This window comes from Eupeodes corollae, chromosome 3, assembly GCF_945859685.1.
Source record: "Eupeodes corollae chromosome 3, idEupCoro1.1, whole genome shotgun sequence".
In the NCBI taxonomy this organism is placed as follows: domain Eukaryota; kingdom Metazoa; phylum Arthropoda; class Insecta; order Diptera; family Syrphidae; genus Eupeodes; species Eupeodes corollae.
Window position 1 is genome coordinate 82,356,962 of NC_079149.1, and position 15,534 is coordinate 82,372,495.

At 31.7% G+C, this 15,534-nt stretch overlaps 1 protein-coding gene across 1 annotated transcript in view; it reads right to left on the reverse strand.

The window, feature by feature from the left end:
* The window catches only part of LOC129949182 (titin-like), a 51,933-nt gene that overhangs the window by 23,499 nt on the left and 12,900 nt on the right, over positions 1–15,534 (reverse strand). The window contains exons 3-4 of the mRNA XM_056060466.1: positions 5,592–5,795; positions 4,714–5,382 (exon numbers count right to left, since the gene is read on the reverse strand). Of these exons, the coding sequence (XP_055916441.1) occupies positions 4,714–5,382; positions 5,592–5,795 (873 nt within the window). The remainder of the gene's footprint in view (positions 1–4,713; positions 5,383–5,591; positions 5,796–15,534) is intronic.

The window sequence follows — 15,534 nt, forward strand, 5'->3', positions numbered from 1 at the left end:
AATTTAAAAAAAAAGTATAAAAATATATTCGTGAATCTCTTGTGAGTTAATTTTGGAGAACAATAAAAAGTCAAATCCTGACCTTATTTTTTCATAATTTTGAATAAATGCAAAATATTAGTACAATAAGTAATTCGTAAAAGAGAAGATGTAAGTTGAGGAAATTATCAAAATCGTTACAAGGGTAATACAATATAATACCTGTTTCAGTTATATTTAATTATATAGTTCGTCGAAGCCTGATTTCGTAAAGGATGGATTTTGAAGTTGAAGACAATTATGTTAACTTGTATGTGTTTTATTAGAATTTTAAGAATACAATGTTTTAAGGTAGTTGTATATAAAATAGGAACAGAGTTAGAAGATTGATTTATACAAGCCAAGGAATTAAACAAAAAAATATATGTTGTATATACATACACTGCCCGACAACCGATTAGTGCCCCCTCTAATCTTTCAGTGTAAATGCGCTTTTCTAAAAGTTGTTGCATGTAAGTAGTCGTGTTTTTCTTTTTTAAGTTATTATTAGTTTATTTTGAATAATTTTCAATTAAATTTAGTAAAAATGGGGAAAGCAAAACAGTTAAATGAAGCCGAAAGGGCCAAAATAAAGGCTTATAGTGAGTGTGGTCAATCAATCCATCAAATTTCCAAAAAAAATTAACCGCAGCCGCGAAGTTATTTCCTCCTTCTTAAGAAATGAGCATAGCTATGGAAAAAATATGAAGGGCCGGCCATCTTCTGTCATTACAACAGCTGACAAGCGAATTATTTTGAGGCACGCATCGAATTCACACGACTCTGCAGCCAAGATTAGAGAAAAAACCGGTGTAAAAGCATGCGTGCGGACTATGCAAAGAGTTGTTTACTTTCATGACCTTCGAAAGGAAGAGCATACTTTAGATCGACTGCACAGCTGTGCTGGTGGTGCATGGTATGGGGAGCTATAACGTACTATGGCACCATTGAATTACAATTCCTTACTCGTCGTATGAATGCCACAGCTTACATTGGTATACTAAGAACGGCGTTCCCTGCAATCAAGGATATTTTTGGGCCCTTAGAATGGAAGTTCCAACACGATAACGCCCCTATCCACACCTGTAAGGTCGTAAAGTATTGGATTGAGCTCCAAAAAGTACCCTTTCTGATATGGCCGCCATACTCGCCCGACCTTAACATAATGGAAAATGTTTGGGAGTGGCTAGCACGCAAGGTTTACGAGTCTGGAAGGCAATATCCAACTGAAGCGGAACTCATTGAAGGAATAAAAAGTGCCTGGCAGACTATTTCTCTGGACTATATAAAGAAATTATATGATTCTTTACCCAACATGCTGTACGAGGTCATAGTTAAGTTGTAAATATAAGGAATTCAAATTAAAAAAAAATTGGAAGTATTCTCTGCCCATTTTCTTATGTTATTTGGCATTTTCAAGTGGGGGTTCTAATCAAATGTCCGGAAAAAAAAGATGATTTTTCTCATTTAATTCTTTAAAATTTTGTTAAAATGTTATTTATTGAGATCGTACCGAAACTTTCATTTATTTTCGAGGATAATGTTACAAACTTTCATGGGCAAAAAGTTCGTTTCAAATGTTTCATTTGATTGGCTGATATTAAGCTTCAAAGATAAGAAGCATAGGGGGCGCTAATCGGTTGTCGGGCAGTGTATATAAACCGTTAAAAGTTTAAAGATCATTAAAAATTTCGAGTTTATTAAAAATCGTAAGATCTTGTTCTAAATTATTTGGCAAGGGAATTCCTTCAAGGAAATATATACAAACTTTATGTATACATTTTAAAGGGAGGCATCTTAAGAGAGCACTATTATGAAGCATTCAGATGACGAAGGGTAGGTTAGGTTAGGTTAAAGTGGCTGCGGATTAAGAAACACACTTAGGCCAAAAGAAAAGGCACATTGTGATACCACTTGAAAAGTCAATTTCTGTTTCGTACTATTACATGTAGGTTGCTTCGTATCAACACAAAATTCAAACAAATGTTTAATTGTTAATAAGATTTTATTCGAGTAAATAAAAATAAAAAATAACATGGTTTGTTTTTACAATTCGAATTTTTAATTGGCTTTTTACTGATGATCGAAAAACAAAAATTCACATATTTAAAAGATCATATGCAGCAACCTTAATATATCTTTTGTATTTATTATTTACAAATATTCATATTACAATATCTCTCTAAATTAAAACCATGAATTCAATTATGTATCAATTAAACTTTACAAAACTTTGGAATAGTGACCTCTGAATACTTTTTTATCAATATTAATATTATAAATTTGTTCACTAAAAACAAAAATTCGATGTAGTGAAAGCAAAAATTAGCGCTTGTAAAATAATAAAAAGTTTTAAGAATGTATGCATCTAAGAAAACTAACAACAACTAAAAATCAACATGGACTAAAACAACAACTTTAAAGTAAATTTAATTATTACAAAATAATGTCTTAAGTAGCTCTTTAAGTGGAAGGGAATTGAACATTTCTTGCCAAGGGTATATACAAATTAGTTTGGTATCAAATGGAAAGTGAGGTTTCAGCTTGCTATAGGAATGCTTTTTTTTTCATCATCCTGGATAATGATCATCGTTCCTGGATGATTTGAATTAATTCAAATCGACAATCTAAAAAGGGCCTTTCTTCTGTCAGACCAAAATAACTATCCATATTTTGTGACAGAAAGCAGCAAGGAAAATAATATTGGTACTCGAAGAATGTTATTTTTATAGCTTTAGAATACAAATTTCATTATTAATTTATGTTTTATTTTTGTATCATTTCGAGTGGATTCAGGATTTTAAGTCTATGATTTATCTTATGCTTCAAAAACTTCTATTTATGACCTGGCTCTTATAGGCACATACAAGTATTGCATTAAATATTTATTTTATTGCTTTTTAACATATTCTTCAAGACTTTACGACTCTGCGTGCAAGAGTTTTAAAACATGGCTTTGGTTGCATATATCATATCAAATAAACGCTGAGTGGTTGAACAGCAATTCAATTGAAAAAGAATTTTTCTGACGGTAAACAGTCGAAATGATTTTCCTGAACACTGTTTAGTTTTGATAAATATGATTTAAAAAATAACCAGCATAAGTGTTCATATATGCGTTTCGCCCCGGTGTAATGGTTGGGCTCATCAGAAGATGACCATTATACCTTTTCTTGACGCATATTTTCCCGAATAATTCGAGATTCCATATAATCCGAGCTACATAGAGCAACTGCGAATTATACAGTTGCTACAAGTCTTGAAGATAAATTGTAGCTATTTTATTGCCTTGCAATGGTCATGTTCTGATGAACCCAACCATTACACCGGGGCGAAACGCATATATGAACACTTATTTTATGCTTTGAATATTGTAAAATTGAATTGTATCAACTGGTTTAACTTTATAATGATGAAGAATGGTGCCTAGTTTTGGTAATAAAGCAGGTAACCATTTCTTTGAAATTGCTTGGAGAACGAACAACTTTTGAAGGATTTCATTCATCCTCAAACATCTATATAATCGCATGTTATTTTGTTTCCAACTTATTGCGATAAATCAAGCCGTGGAGATATTTTGCACGGCTTTTTAGCAGTGATTGTTAAAATGTGCGCATTCCATGGTCATACTAATTTTTGAAGTATCTTCTATCTCCCAGAATCTTATATGACGATCCTGTGTTCCCAGATTTTGTACAACATTCATTGTTTGGATACATGATCTTCACGAATTTTGTCCGTCAGGATTAATTTCCTTATATCAGGACATGGATTCTAGTATCATTTAATTCAAATAACAATAAATTAACCTTTGAACCGTGTACTTTTATTAATCCACAACAAATCAATTTCAAAAAAGAAACATGCCTTCTCTCTTTGAAAACGTTTGTACCATAAATAATGTAAAAGAATATATTTTTATTTAAAAATGTTGTGGGAATTCAATTGTGAAATGTGCGTATCGCACATGACAATTTCAATGCCTTTTTAATTTGTGTATTTAGCCTTTTAATATATTTTTTACAAGATATTCAATAAATTATTGAAATTAAATTATGTTGTATCAATAAAAATTGATGCCAAAAGAAAGTATGTCTTCACTAATCCGTAGATGGCCACTGGCCAAACCATATTTAACTTGTGAATATAATATGATAATTTTTAATTTTAAAACCATTTTTCAAATAAAGTTTTTTCTAACTAACTCATCACTAATTTTGAGCAACATAAAAAGAAGGTATCTTTCATGAAACTGCATCTATATTATCTTAAAATGTTTACAATATAAAAGTATAATTAAGGCTTTATCATAGAGTAAATACAAATTCGATGTCAACATTATTTTCCCATCTGCTTTATGTCACAAAATATAGCCAGTTATTTCCGCCAAAAACAGAAACAGTCCTTTTGCAATGCCTAAGTTATAGCTCAAAAAAACTTGGAGTTAACTTGAATGATTTTTGAAAATATCGCATTCATCTAACAACCTCGAATTTTCATTAGGTACCAAACGTGTTCGTGTAAACTCTTGGCTTAGGATCCATAGTAAAATGGACATTCCCTTTGTAACTATTTTATAAAAAAAAATGGAAACAAAATTCGAACTATTGAATATAACTGCATAAAGGAAAACAAAAACACGAGGTTTTGAAAAATGATCTTCTATTTTTTTGTTTTTTGTGTTTTAAATCTCACCCTTCTTTAAAAATGGTTGGGATAAAATGTTATTAGTAGTAGCAGTAGTAAAGGTGGTAGTTGGATTATCATATGATGTAACTCCTGGCAGGACCGGAAGATAACTTTGCCTAATGGTTATTGGTTCAGTTGATGTTGATTGTTCTATCATTCTGCCAGTTATCATTTGAATATATTCTGGACTGACTGGAAAAGAAGATGGATGAACTAGCAAAATGCCAGTTATGTTACTTTTATCGAACACATTAAGGTGTTCTTTGCGGCCAGTAGTTGTGGTGAAGCTTCTTTCACTATTTGAGGACTGAACTTCATCTGGCAGTGTATACATATTATTATTAAAGTGCGTGGCATTGGAATAGACAGTGGTAACTTTTTGGGAAGGCATATCGTATTTTTGAGTGGAGATGGACGGGGCTGATGTGTGAGGCGGTAGTAGTATGCTCTGGTGAACTGTATTGCCGACGCTCGGTAGATACATATCTGGTAATTGGGTAGAAAAGTACATTTCTTCAGAAGAATCGACCAACTGAGGTTTCGTGAATGGGCTTTCACTTTTTCGCAACTTGAGCAGGTGATAGCTTGAATGTAGTGTGTTACACTGATATTTGCCCTGGTGTGCTTTTAATGCGTGACGAACGCTCAAATGGGCTTCGATTTTGTGTCTTTCACCTTTAAAATAAACATTAGCATTTTACCAGTGATAAAAAACTTAGTTTGGATTTATCTTTTATCTGCGTTCAACAACAAAATTGTTAAATTTTCTGCCAATAAATCACACCGCACCTCGGTCAAGTGTTATAATTCGATTTAAAAACAACTTTATAATCAAAATTGAACGCAGATTTGGTAACACCTTTTTTTTCCTGCAGTATACTTACCATCAATAGCGCTTTCCGATGTTATAAAAGAGTGATTATCTCGCCAGTGACGTAAATTATGATTAGTTATGGGCTCACCATCTTTTACCCAATTAATTGGCTCGGAAATTGGTATAATGCAAGTTATTTTAAATGGATCACCGATATTAACATATGAATCTCCATAGTAAATAGCTGTTTCTATTTCTTGATCCAATAAATTCTCTAAGGGCACTCACATTTGTTTCAGAATTGTTTTTGTAATCATACAGATTTAAATAAATACTGGCATTAAGTTTTCAACAATAAAATAGCGTTTAACATAAACAATAAACGTTTTATAAAAGCGAAATGTAAATTAACTTTTTTCTTCCTTCTAGTGAACAATTGATAGGAAATGTCACTATGCTTATAAATGAATTATCCAATTTCTAAGCGTATTCATATTTTTGGGGATGATGATTTTTTGTTTATTTTTTAGCTTTGTTTTTTTTTTTTTTAATCAAAGTAAATACTTGAATTAAAAAACCGTCAGTAAAAAAAACATGCCGCGGTAAAAATGATCAAGGCAACTAACAACTAATTTAAATATTTACATGAATGTATGAAATAAATTAAATGAATAATATGCCTTGTACTATCATTTGAAAGTAAAGTGTCCAACTCGAAAGTTAATATCAAAAAGCAGTTTAAGCCAATAAAGCAGTTTAATTTGGTATCATTCTAAAGTGTAACTGTATGAGTCCAATTTCATGGAAAAATGATCGGAATACGATCGTGAGTAATATTTTTGATGTAGGTTTTGATTTGAGAAAATTTACTGGCAATCAATTACTCTGCAAACAAATCAATTAAACGATACAAGTTTTAAATCATCTCCAATTTAATCGATTTCTTAGTAAATGTGAAGTTATTCACCATCAAAGTAAGCGTTTATAAGTTTGAATGTTAAGCTCTTGAGTTGATGAACTTTGAAAAGACCAAACTTTTGACCAATAATTTTTGTTTATAATAAGCAGACACTCAAGGGGATATACTACCCTTATTATGCAGAGGCAGTGACAGCACTAGGAAGAGGGTTGAAAAGGAGATGTCGGTGCACATTGGTTTTGAATTCCTGAATATTGCAATGACTTGAAAAGGCAGAGTGTGGTAAGGCATTCCACATCCGCGTAGTACGGCTAAAGATCGAATCTCTGTGTTTGACAGTACGGCTGAAGTTCGACTAGAGGGTATACTGATGAGCATTCCTAGAAGCGCGAGTATTACGGTTGAACTGTTTAAGGGGAGGAATGCAGCTGGCTATTTCACTAGAGCATACATCGTAAAAATAACAGTAAAAGAGGGTGAGACAAGAAACCTTACGACGATATTTAAGCGAAGTAAATGAACTTATGATTATATTATCACCTATTAATTTAATGAGGCTTAAGTAAGTTTCAGGAGCACCAGCCCAGAGATGGGAGTTATACTTAAGCTTTGGATGTATATAAATCTTGAAGATAATAGCCAGATTATAAGGTGTGAAACATTTCTTGCATCGCCTAAGGAAACACCTTGCGGTATTTTTGGCGACATCGCGTATGTGATCGTTCCACAAGAGGATGTTGGTGACACAAATACCGAGAATATCGAGATGTTCATTCTCACTGATGCAAGTGCCATCAATGGATAATGGCAAGGGGCGGTATATTTCGCTTTAAAGATACAATACAGCATTGGGTTTTCGAAGCATTAAATTCCCTGAAAAAAGACAATGCAAGATGTTGTTGCAATTCTTTCCGGATTGGTAAAAATTTATTTTCAACTTAAGGGTTTTTCTAGAACCAATTAATTTATCCAGCCCACCTTTTTTGTCCTAAGCATACAAAACACTATTTTGAAAGTTTTGAGTCAAAACAATCAACCCGCCTCGTCTTTATACGGGTGAACATTGTACTTATAGAAAAAAAAATAGAAAAAAACGTATTATTAGTAGTTTTTCAGTTGATTCGTTCCAATTATGTAAACAAATCGTTCCTCTTTATAATATAAGTGTAGACAATAAAAATTACTAAATTATTTTTGTGCTATACATATGTATATTAGAAACATCTATTTTCATTATTATTATCGAGATCACGTGCGACAACGAGAAAGTGCGCGGGCAATTTACTTGTATCAAGCAATTCGCAACGTCGCTCGTGGCACATTGGCGTTGGTGTGAGCTCCCTCGAACTTATTTTCTCCCTAACTTTAATAACTGTGTATGTTGTATGAGCTTATTATAATGTGTATGAGATGCTTAAAGCGCCTGAGGTGTTTAATTTGATCAGTGTTAATACTGCATCCATCTAAATAACTTCAGAAAATATATCATCTTACGCGAAAATCTTTTAAAATTTAGAATTTTTATAGTAAACTTTTTTGTAGACCTATTCAGTTTAGTTAGTCATGAGTTTCAAATTCAGAACTTTACTTCACAAACATCTACTTTAAGTTTATAGTAAAATTACTAACAAAAACATTATTTAGTATAAAACATTCATAAGGAAAGCTACAAGTCCATCATGATTCGTATTTTGTATTGTAAAGAAATATTAAGTATTTCTTTTCCAAACTAACAAGGAACCTTTTTACACAACATATTAAATGAAGCTGTGCAGAAAATAAATAAATCATAGCCCAACAGAGTTCAGCTTTCAGTTGAATTTCCTTCATAATAAACTGTATTTTTGACAGAAGTATACTTCACTTGATAGTTAGGGAGATTTTTCCTGACTAACTTTCCAGTCAACTTTTCAATGAAGGTACTTTAATTGGAAGGCAAATTTTTGGCAGCTGGCCAATCAGATACTAGAAACTTGCCTAACTTTCAAGTCCCTTATGTCACCTGGGGGGTCATTTCGTAAAACGATAATCGCTAGACTATATCGTTTCGACGATAGTCTTTCTTCACGTAAGACGATAATCGTCAAAGTACGATAGCTAAGTAGGTATCGTCTGCTATTAATTTCCATTGACAACTAAGCAAATTGAAGCAAAATAGTTTCGGTGTAGTTTAGTTTTGTTACAAAATGAAAATAAAAAATCAAAAAAATACAATGAATTCGGTTACGCATTTTTTTATATACAAAACATTAGGAATCTCTCTTAATTGCTGTTAAATAAATAAAACAATTGTAGTTCAGGATTTGCAAAAGAGGACTTTATAATGATATTATAAACAATAAATTTTCCAGACGGTTGTCGTTCTACATTCATAATGTATATATATAACTATTCAAACTTTGGGGCGTAGAAACATTGGTATATTCCACAGGCAACGATTTTTGTATCGCCCTTGCACAAAGCACTAATCCAAATTAGTTTTGGAAACATTACACAAATATAAGACATTGAACAAACATTTTCATATTATTGTTTTATCTTCGGCGGCAACAAATGAAAACACAAAAAGTGACAATAACAACAAACATCACAAAATAATTGGTATGTTTATTAACAACACGTTTTTTGCAAATTTTCAAGTTTCCCATAGAGGAAAATCAAGTTTATTAACATTTTCAAGTTATTGAACAAGCGTTATCTTTCGTTGAGTTCATTTTGACATTTGGGATATACTCAACGAACTTGTACTGAAAACGATTGAACGAGACGATAGTGATAAAGTTACGTGAAGCAAATTATTGACGATATCGTTAATGATAATCGTTTTGACGATTATCGTTTCGGAAATTACGGAATGACACCCCTGAACTTGTTACGATTTATAACACATCGTTCCAAAACTCATTATTGAAATGTCAAAGAGTTACGATTCATAAAAATCGACAACTCAACTCGGGAGCTGAGCTGAAAGTGTTAAACTGTCAAAATGAATGATCACTATTTTTTATTAATAAATAAACTAATGTTTTTCATTAATTCCTATTGTTGCTTTACATCTTTTTGCTAAAACAAATGTATGGAAATGTATTATTATTTATCACATAAATTTGTATCATAAGTTCAAAGCAAGGAAAGAGTAGCTACAATTTTTATTTCGTTTTTTATTTGCGTCTGAAATAAATACATATATTTTTTTTTATTTTGATGTTGGTAATTCTTGTCATTCGGATTCGGCTCGAAAGCTTTAGGTCTACCCCATTTTAAAATGATTCGCATACAAGGAAAGTTGAGAGTGGGCAGATTCAGACAACATAAGGGACTTCATTTGCAGTCAACTTCATTCTATGAACGTACATTTTGACCATGGCACTTAGTTAGTTTCTCAACTGTCATGAATTTCAAATTCAGAACTTTTACTAGTTTATATTTTAAAAAGTACCAACAAATTATTGTCTACAAAACACTCCGCAGGCAAGCTTCAAGTCCATCACAATTTGTATTTTGTATTGTAAAGAAATATTAGTTATTTCTTTTCCAAATTGACAAGTAACACTTTTACAGAAAGCATTAAATGAAGTTGTGCAGAAAATAAATAAATCATTGAGTAATAAAGTTTAGCTTTCAGTTCAATGAAAAAACATGATCAGCTGTCATTTTGATAGAAGTAGACTTGACTTGATAGTTAGGGTGATTTTTCTTGACTAACTTTCCAGTCAACTTTCCATTAAAGTTGCCTTAATTGGAAGGTTATTTTTTGGCAACTAGCCAATCAGATACTAGAAACTGGCCTAACTTTTAAGTCCTTTATGTCGTCTGGCCGTAGTTCTCTAGGGCTTGTTGCGCCTCCAAATTTGACAAGTCAACAATTTCTACCATTTGTCGTTCCTACACAATACTTAACAACAATAAATATAACAATGACACTCCAGTTTTTTTTTTGATATAGCAACAATTTCAAACAGTTGTGATAAAAAAACATGCCACTTTTTAATTCATCTATCTACTACTTTGTTCATTCATTTGTTGCAGATTAAAATTATTGTCAAATGAAAGAAAAATATCAATAAATCATCATAAATAAATCAATAAATCAATTTCAATATCATAAATGGAAAAGCGTTCTAAAGTTGACACTATTTACATTGATTTATCAAAGACTTTGGACCGTGTTCATAATAGTGTTCTATTAAAAAAAAACTAGAGATATGTATATGGTTTCACTCTCAGCTCGTAATGTCGATAAAGAGCTATTTAGTAGGTAAAAATTCATAATGCCTTATCTAAGGAAATGATAAATTTTTCGGGTGTTCCTCAAGGTAGTCACCTTGGACCATTTTTATTAACGACTTACCATTACATCTTACTTTTTCTAAATGTCTTCTATTTGCTGACGATTTGAATATATTCATAAATTCACTTAACGATGCATAAAAAGTTCAAATTGATTTAAATAATTTAATTAAATGGTGTAATATCAATGGACTTTATTTTAACAACAAGAAATGTAGCGTTGTGAAATTTTCTAGAAATCACAGTGCATTATATTATAATTATAAATTTGAAAACGACATTTCACAAAGACTTGATAAGGATAAGGATCTAGGCGTAATCTTCGATTCTAAAATGAATTTCTCAAATCACATAGACCATGCAAAAGCAAACTCTATGTTAGGGGTTGCTTTTCGAAATTCAGATTTCGAAGACCCCTATACATTAAAAGCTCTTCATTCTAGTACTGTTATATGGAGCCCCTCTACCGCGTCTAGCATTTGTCGTATAGAAAAAGTTCAAAAAAGGTTCACAAAGTTTGCCTTACGAAAAATATATTATGTTTATTCAAATGTTCCATCGTATGAGACGAGGCGTATTTTAATTGATCTAAAAGCTCTTTCTCAGAGAAGAAAATTAAACTCAATACTTTTTGCTTTTGATGTCTTGAATTTTAATATTGACCGTCCAGTTTTGTTATCTATGTTTTTTATTTATGCGCCTTCTAGAAACTTGCGACCTCGTGACTGTGATTTTTTAAATGTTCCTTACCACAGTACTAGCTATGCTAAGTATAATCCTATCACAAGAGCTTGTATAGATTTTAATGAATATGATTTTGCAATTGATTTTAATATTAATAGAAATTTTTTGAAACATAAATTAGTACATTTGTTGTAATGCTATAAGTAAATTATGTATTTTAATTTTATGTTATGTATATTTATTAGTCTGAATGGAGTGTATAACTTTTAAGACGAATAAATAAATCATGTTAATTGATTAAAATAAATAAAGGTACACGTATGCCTTTTAATTGCTCATAAAAAATAAAACTCTATCAACTTGAAGAAGTATAAGAAATTAAATGAATATCTCCAAAAACTAATGTTTATTTCAGAAAATTAATAAATAAAATAAATATATTTAAAAAATGGAAGTGTAGTATATTTAAAAAAAAATGTTGAAAGACTGACTGAAGATAAGGAGTGGTCCATTCCAATAGAAAATGTTACCTTAATCTATTGGAGTAGGTATGGAATCGAATTATAAAGACAAATGGTAGCTGAAAATGATTCCTAAAACATTTTTTTAATGACCTAAAATTCTCCTATAGGTACACTTTAAATTCTTCAAAATAAATATTTTTGTACGAATATATGTATAACAAAATCTAATGTATCAAATTCTCCTGTCACAGTGTTAGTTGCCATACTCCTCCGAAACGGCTTAACCAATTTCAATGAAATTTTGCACACACATTCGTTTGGTCTGAGAATAGGTTTTTGTCTATTTTTTTATATTCCTAAGTGTTATTGTTTAATTGCATCAACAACGTACATGGTGCAACGATCTTACGATAGTACTCAGTGAGGCTATGTACAATAAAGCATTGATTGCTATTGAGAATCTGTGAGTTATCATTGCCAACTTACCACTTAGTCATTTCGGTATGCATTCACCAAATCGAAATGCATCTGATTTAATAGACAGTGAATTAAATGGAGAACTATAATACAATACTGTAGAAATGGCAGCGATTTTTGCTCGCAATGTGCCAATAATGAAGAATAAAGAACCATTTATGACCACATCATGCTCCCAGTTAAGGCAGGGAAAGATGGATTCTTTTTTTTTGGATGCACCTGGTGCAATTGGAAAAACATTCCTTATTTCCCTAACTCTTGCTTAAATACGATCTAATAATGGTACCGCATTGTCTGTTGCATCTTCTGGGATTGCGGCAACTTTATTGGATGGAGCCAGAACAACTCAGTATTCAAACTGCCACTAATTATTCAAAATAACCTAGACGCGTTGTGAAATATACAAAAAAAAAACAATCATCCATGGTCACAGTGCTGAAACAGTGTAAAATCTGGGATGGCACACAAACATTCGCTTAAGGCGTTGAACAGGACATTGAAAGATATCTATACAAAACAACGACGGACTATTTTGCGGCACTCTGTTACTTCTTCCAGGTGATTTCAGACAAACACTTCCCGTCTTTCCACGTTCATCGTAAGCTAATGAGATAAACGCGTGCCACTGACGTAGTGTTGAAAAAGTTCAACTGAAAGAAAATATGCGCGTCCAAATGCCTCAAGATCCATCCGCTTAAACATTCTTAAAACAACTGTTAGATATAGACGACTGACGGAAAAATTACTACAGATGAAACTGGATGCATAAAATTACCGGTCGATTTCTCCAAGATTGTTCATTCACAAGATGCTCTTATTGACCAGATATTTCCGATGTACTCAGACAATATACAAACCATGGGTGGCTGGCAGAAATAGCAATTTTAGCAGAACAAACATTTGGAAATCAATGAATTAAATTAATTAAAGATAAAACCAGGAGACTTGGAGTCATACAAATCTATTGAAACAGTTTGTGATGTTCCGAAGCTGTAAACTGAGTTTTTGAACTCATCAAACATTTGTTTGTTCATTTGTTATTTTAATATTTTGTCGCTGTTTACAGTCCTCTTTAACTCTCCCACTTATATACCACATAATTACAGACTTACATTATTTTTTTTTTATTTCTATTCAAATATTCTCTAGAAATTATTTATATGACAACACAAAGCTTGTCAGCTCAGCTAGTTGATATTTAAATAAAAGTTGTTTTTAAATGCTGATTTGAATAGTGTATATTTGGATAATGAAATGAAAGCTGTATTATGTATAATAAATTAAACTGATCAATTAAAAAAAAAACAAAACACACTTGTTTATCCGAAAGCCTCTACGAAGTCGTACGCTGCGCTGCTACACAAAGACCTTATCAAACTAGAGTAATTATAATTAAATCCAAAACCATTAATGGTTCAATGAACTTTTATTGCAAACAGTAAACAATAACAAATAGTCATAGCTAATAGATAATAGCTTTTATCTTAAGAAAATTGTGTTTAAAACGTAATATTATCAATTTTTTTTTACTTTTCAATTGTTTTGTAGCTTCTTAATACTCGTATTATTTATTTTGATAAAATATTTGTTTCCTTATTTGTGTTATGATCCGTGAACCATACATTGGATTAAGCTGCCATCTGTTAGTTTATTTTTGTTGTAGTTCAAAATTTCGTTCAAAAATTAATTTTATTAACTTAACAGCGTTTATTTAATATAAAAGGTTATATAATATAAACAGGTACAACCCACAGGAAAACATATTAAGTTTCTTTAATAGAATATAATAGTGAGGAGACAGTTCCTGGAAAAGTTAGATGCTCCAACATTTCAGCTGTTTTTAAAAAAAAGGTAACTGCGATCAGACAAGGTCTGCAAGGGGTCTTGAGTTCAATCCCTGTCTGTGCCACCTTAATTTAAAAAAAATAATTTTCGCGGGGACTGCCTCTTGCGAGGAATTGACAAATCCTTCAAGAGTAATTCTTGTCATGAAAAAGTGCTTTCTCAAATTAGCCGTTCGGATTCGGCCTAAAAAATTGTACGTCCCTTCCATTCCTGACAACCGTACTCACACACAGGAATGGTTGAGAGTTATAAGTCACTGGGCCCTGGTTCCCAAAGGACTGTTACGCCACCCAATTTATTATTTATTAACTGGGATCAGACAGAAAACTATACGGGTATAAGTGTGTTAAACTTATTGAGAAAATAATTGTTCTTGCAATTAATTTATGTTAGGCTAACGAATTGGGTTAAACAAAACAATATGATCAGTTGCTACAAAGTTGGATTATGTTCAAACCTTTCAACTATTGAGCAAAACTTTGTGTAAAGTACAGAAGCGATTTATTCATACAAAGAAATGTCTATACAACTTTTTTGTTAACTTAAAAGCTGCATTCGACATATTTAATAGAGTTTTCAGTAATAGAACCATCAATTGAATTCTATAAGATGCTTGAGAATTTGTCCAAGATGGCTCAAACAAATCGAGAGACTTCAAATGTCTAACCGGTGTTCGTAAAGGCTGTGTTTTAAGTACTTTGTTATTTTTCTTATTTATTAACGATGTTGAAAATCACATTCCAGGAGAGGTTGCGTTAGTCGACGGATAAATAAAGGTCCTTCTTTATGCAGACGATCTCGTTATTTTTAGAAAACCTGTTTACTCTATTAGATTCAAATTAATAAGCTACATGAGTACTGTGAAAGTTGGGATCTCAAAATAAATACCTCGAAGTCTAAAATTATCGTCGCAACTGGACTCTTGGCAACTATGTAATCGAAGTTGTGGATGATTGTTAATATGTACCTTATATATTTACATATAACTTACATAAATGTTCATGCACATGTTGAAGAAAGAAAGAAACGAAAGTTTTCAAAAAAATTTGCTTTAAACAGTATGTGGTCTATTTTTATTAGTAAAAACTATGTTGGCACAGTTTCCAAATTAAAGTCTTCAACGGTTATGAGCATTTAAAAGAACCAGAAAATGTCCAAATATATTTTCAGGCTACCTACGAACACCCCTAATTATGCCATTCATACGGAGTCTGGCTAATCTTACTTTTTAATGAGTCGATCAGACCTAAACCTTAAAAAAAAATTCTAAGGATAAGTCTTGATAGCGGTTACAGCAAAATCAAAAACTAGTATGATCTAGATGTTTTGAACGA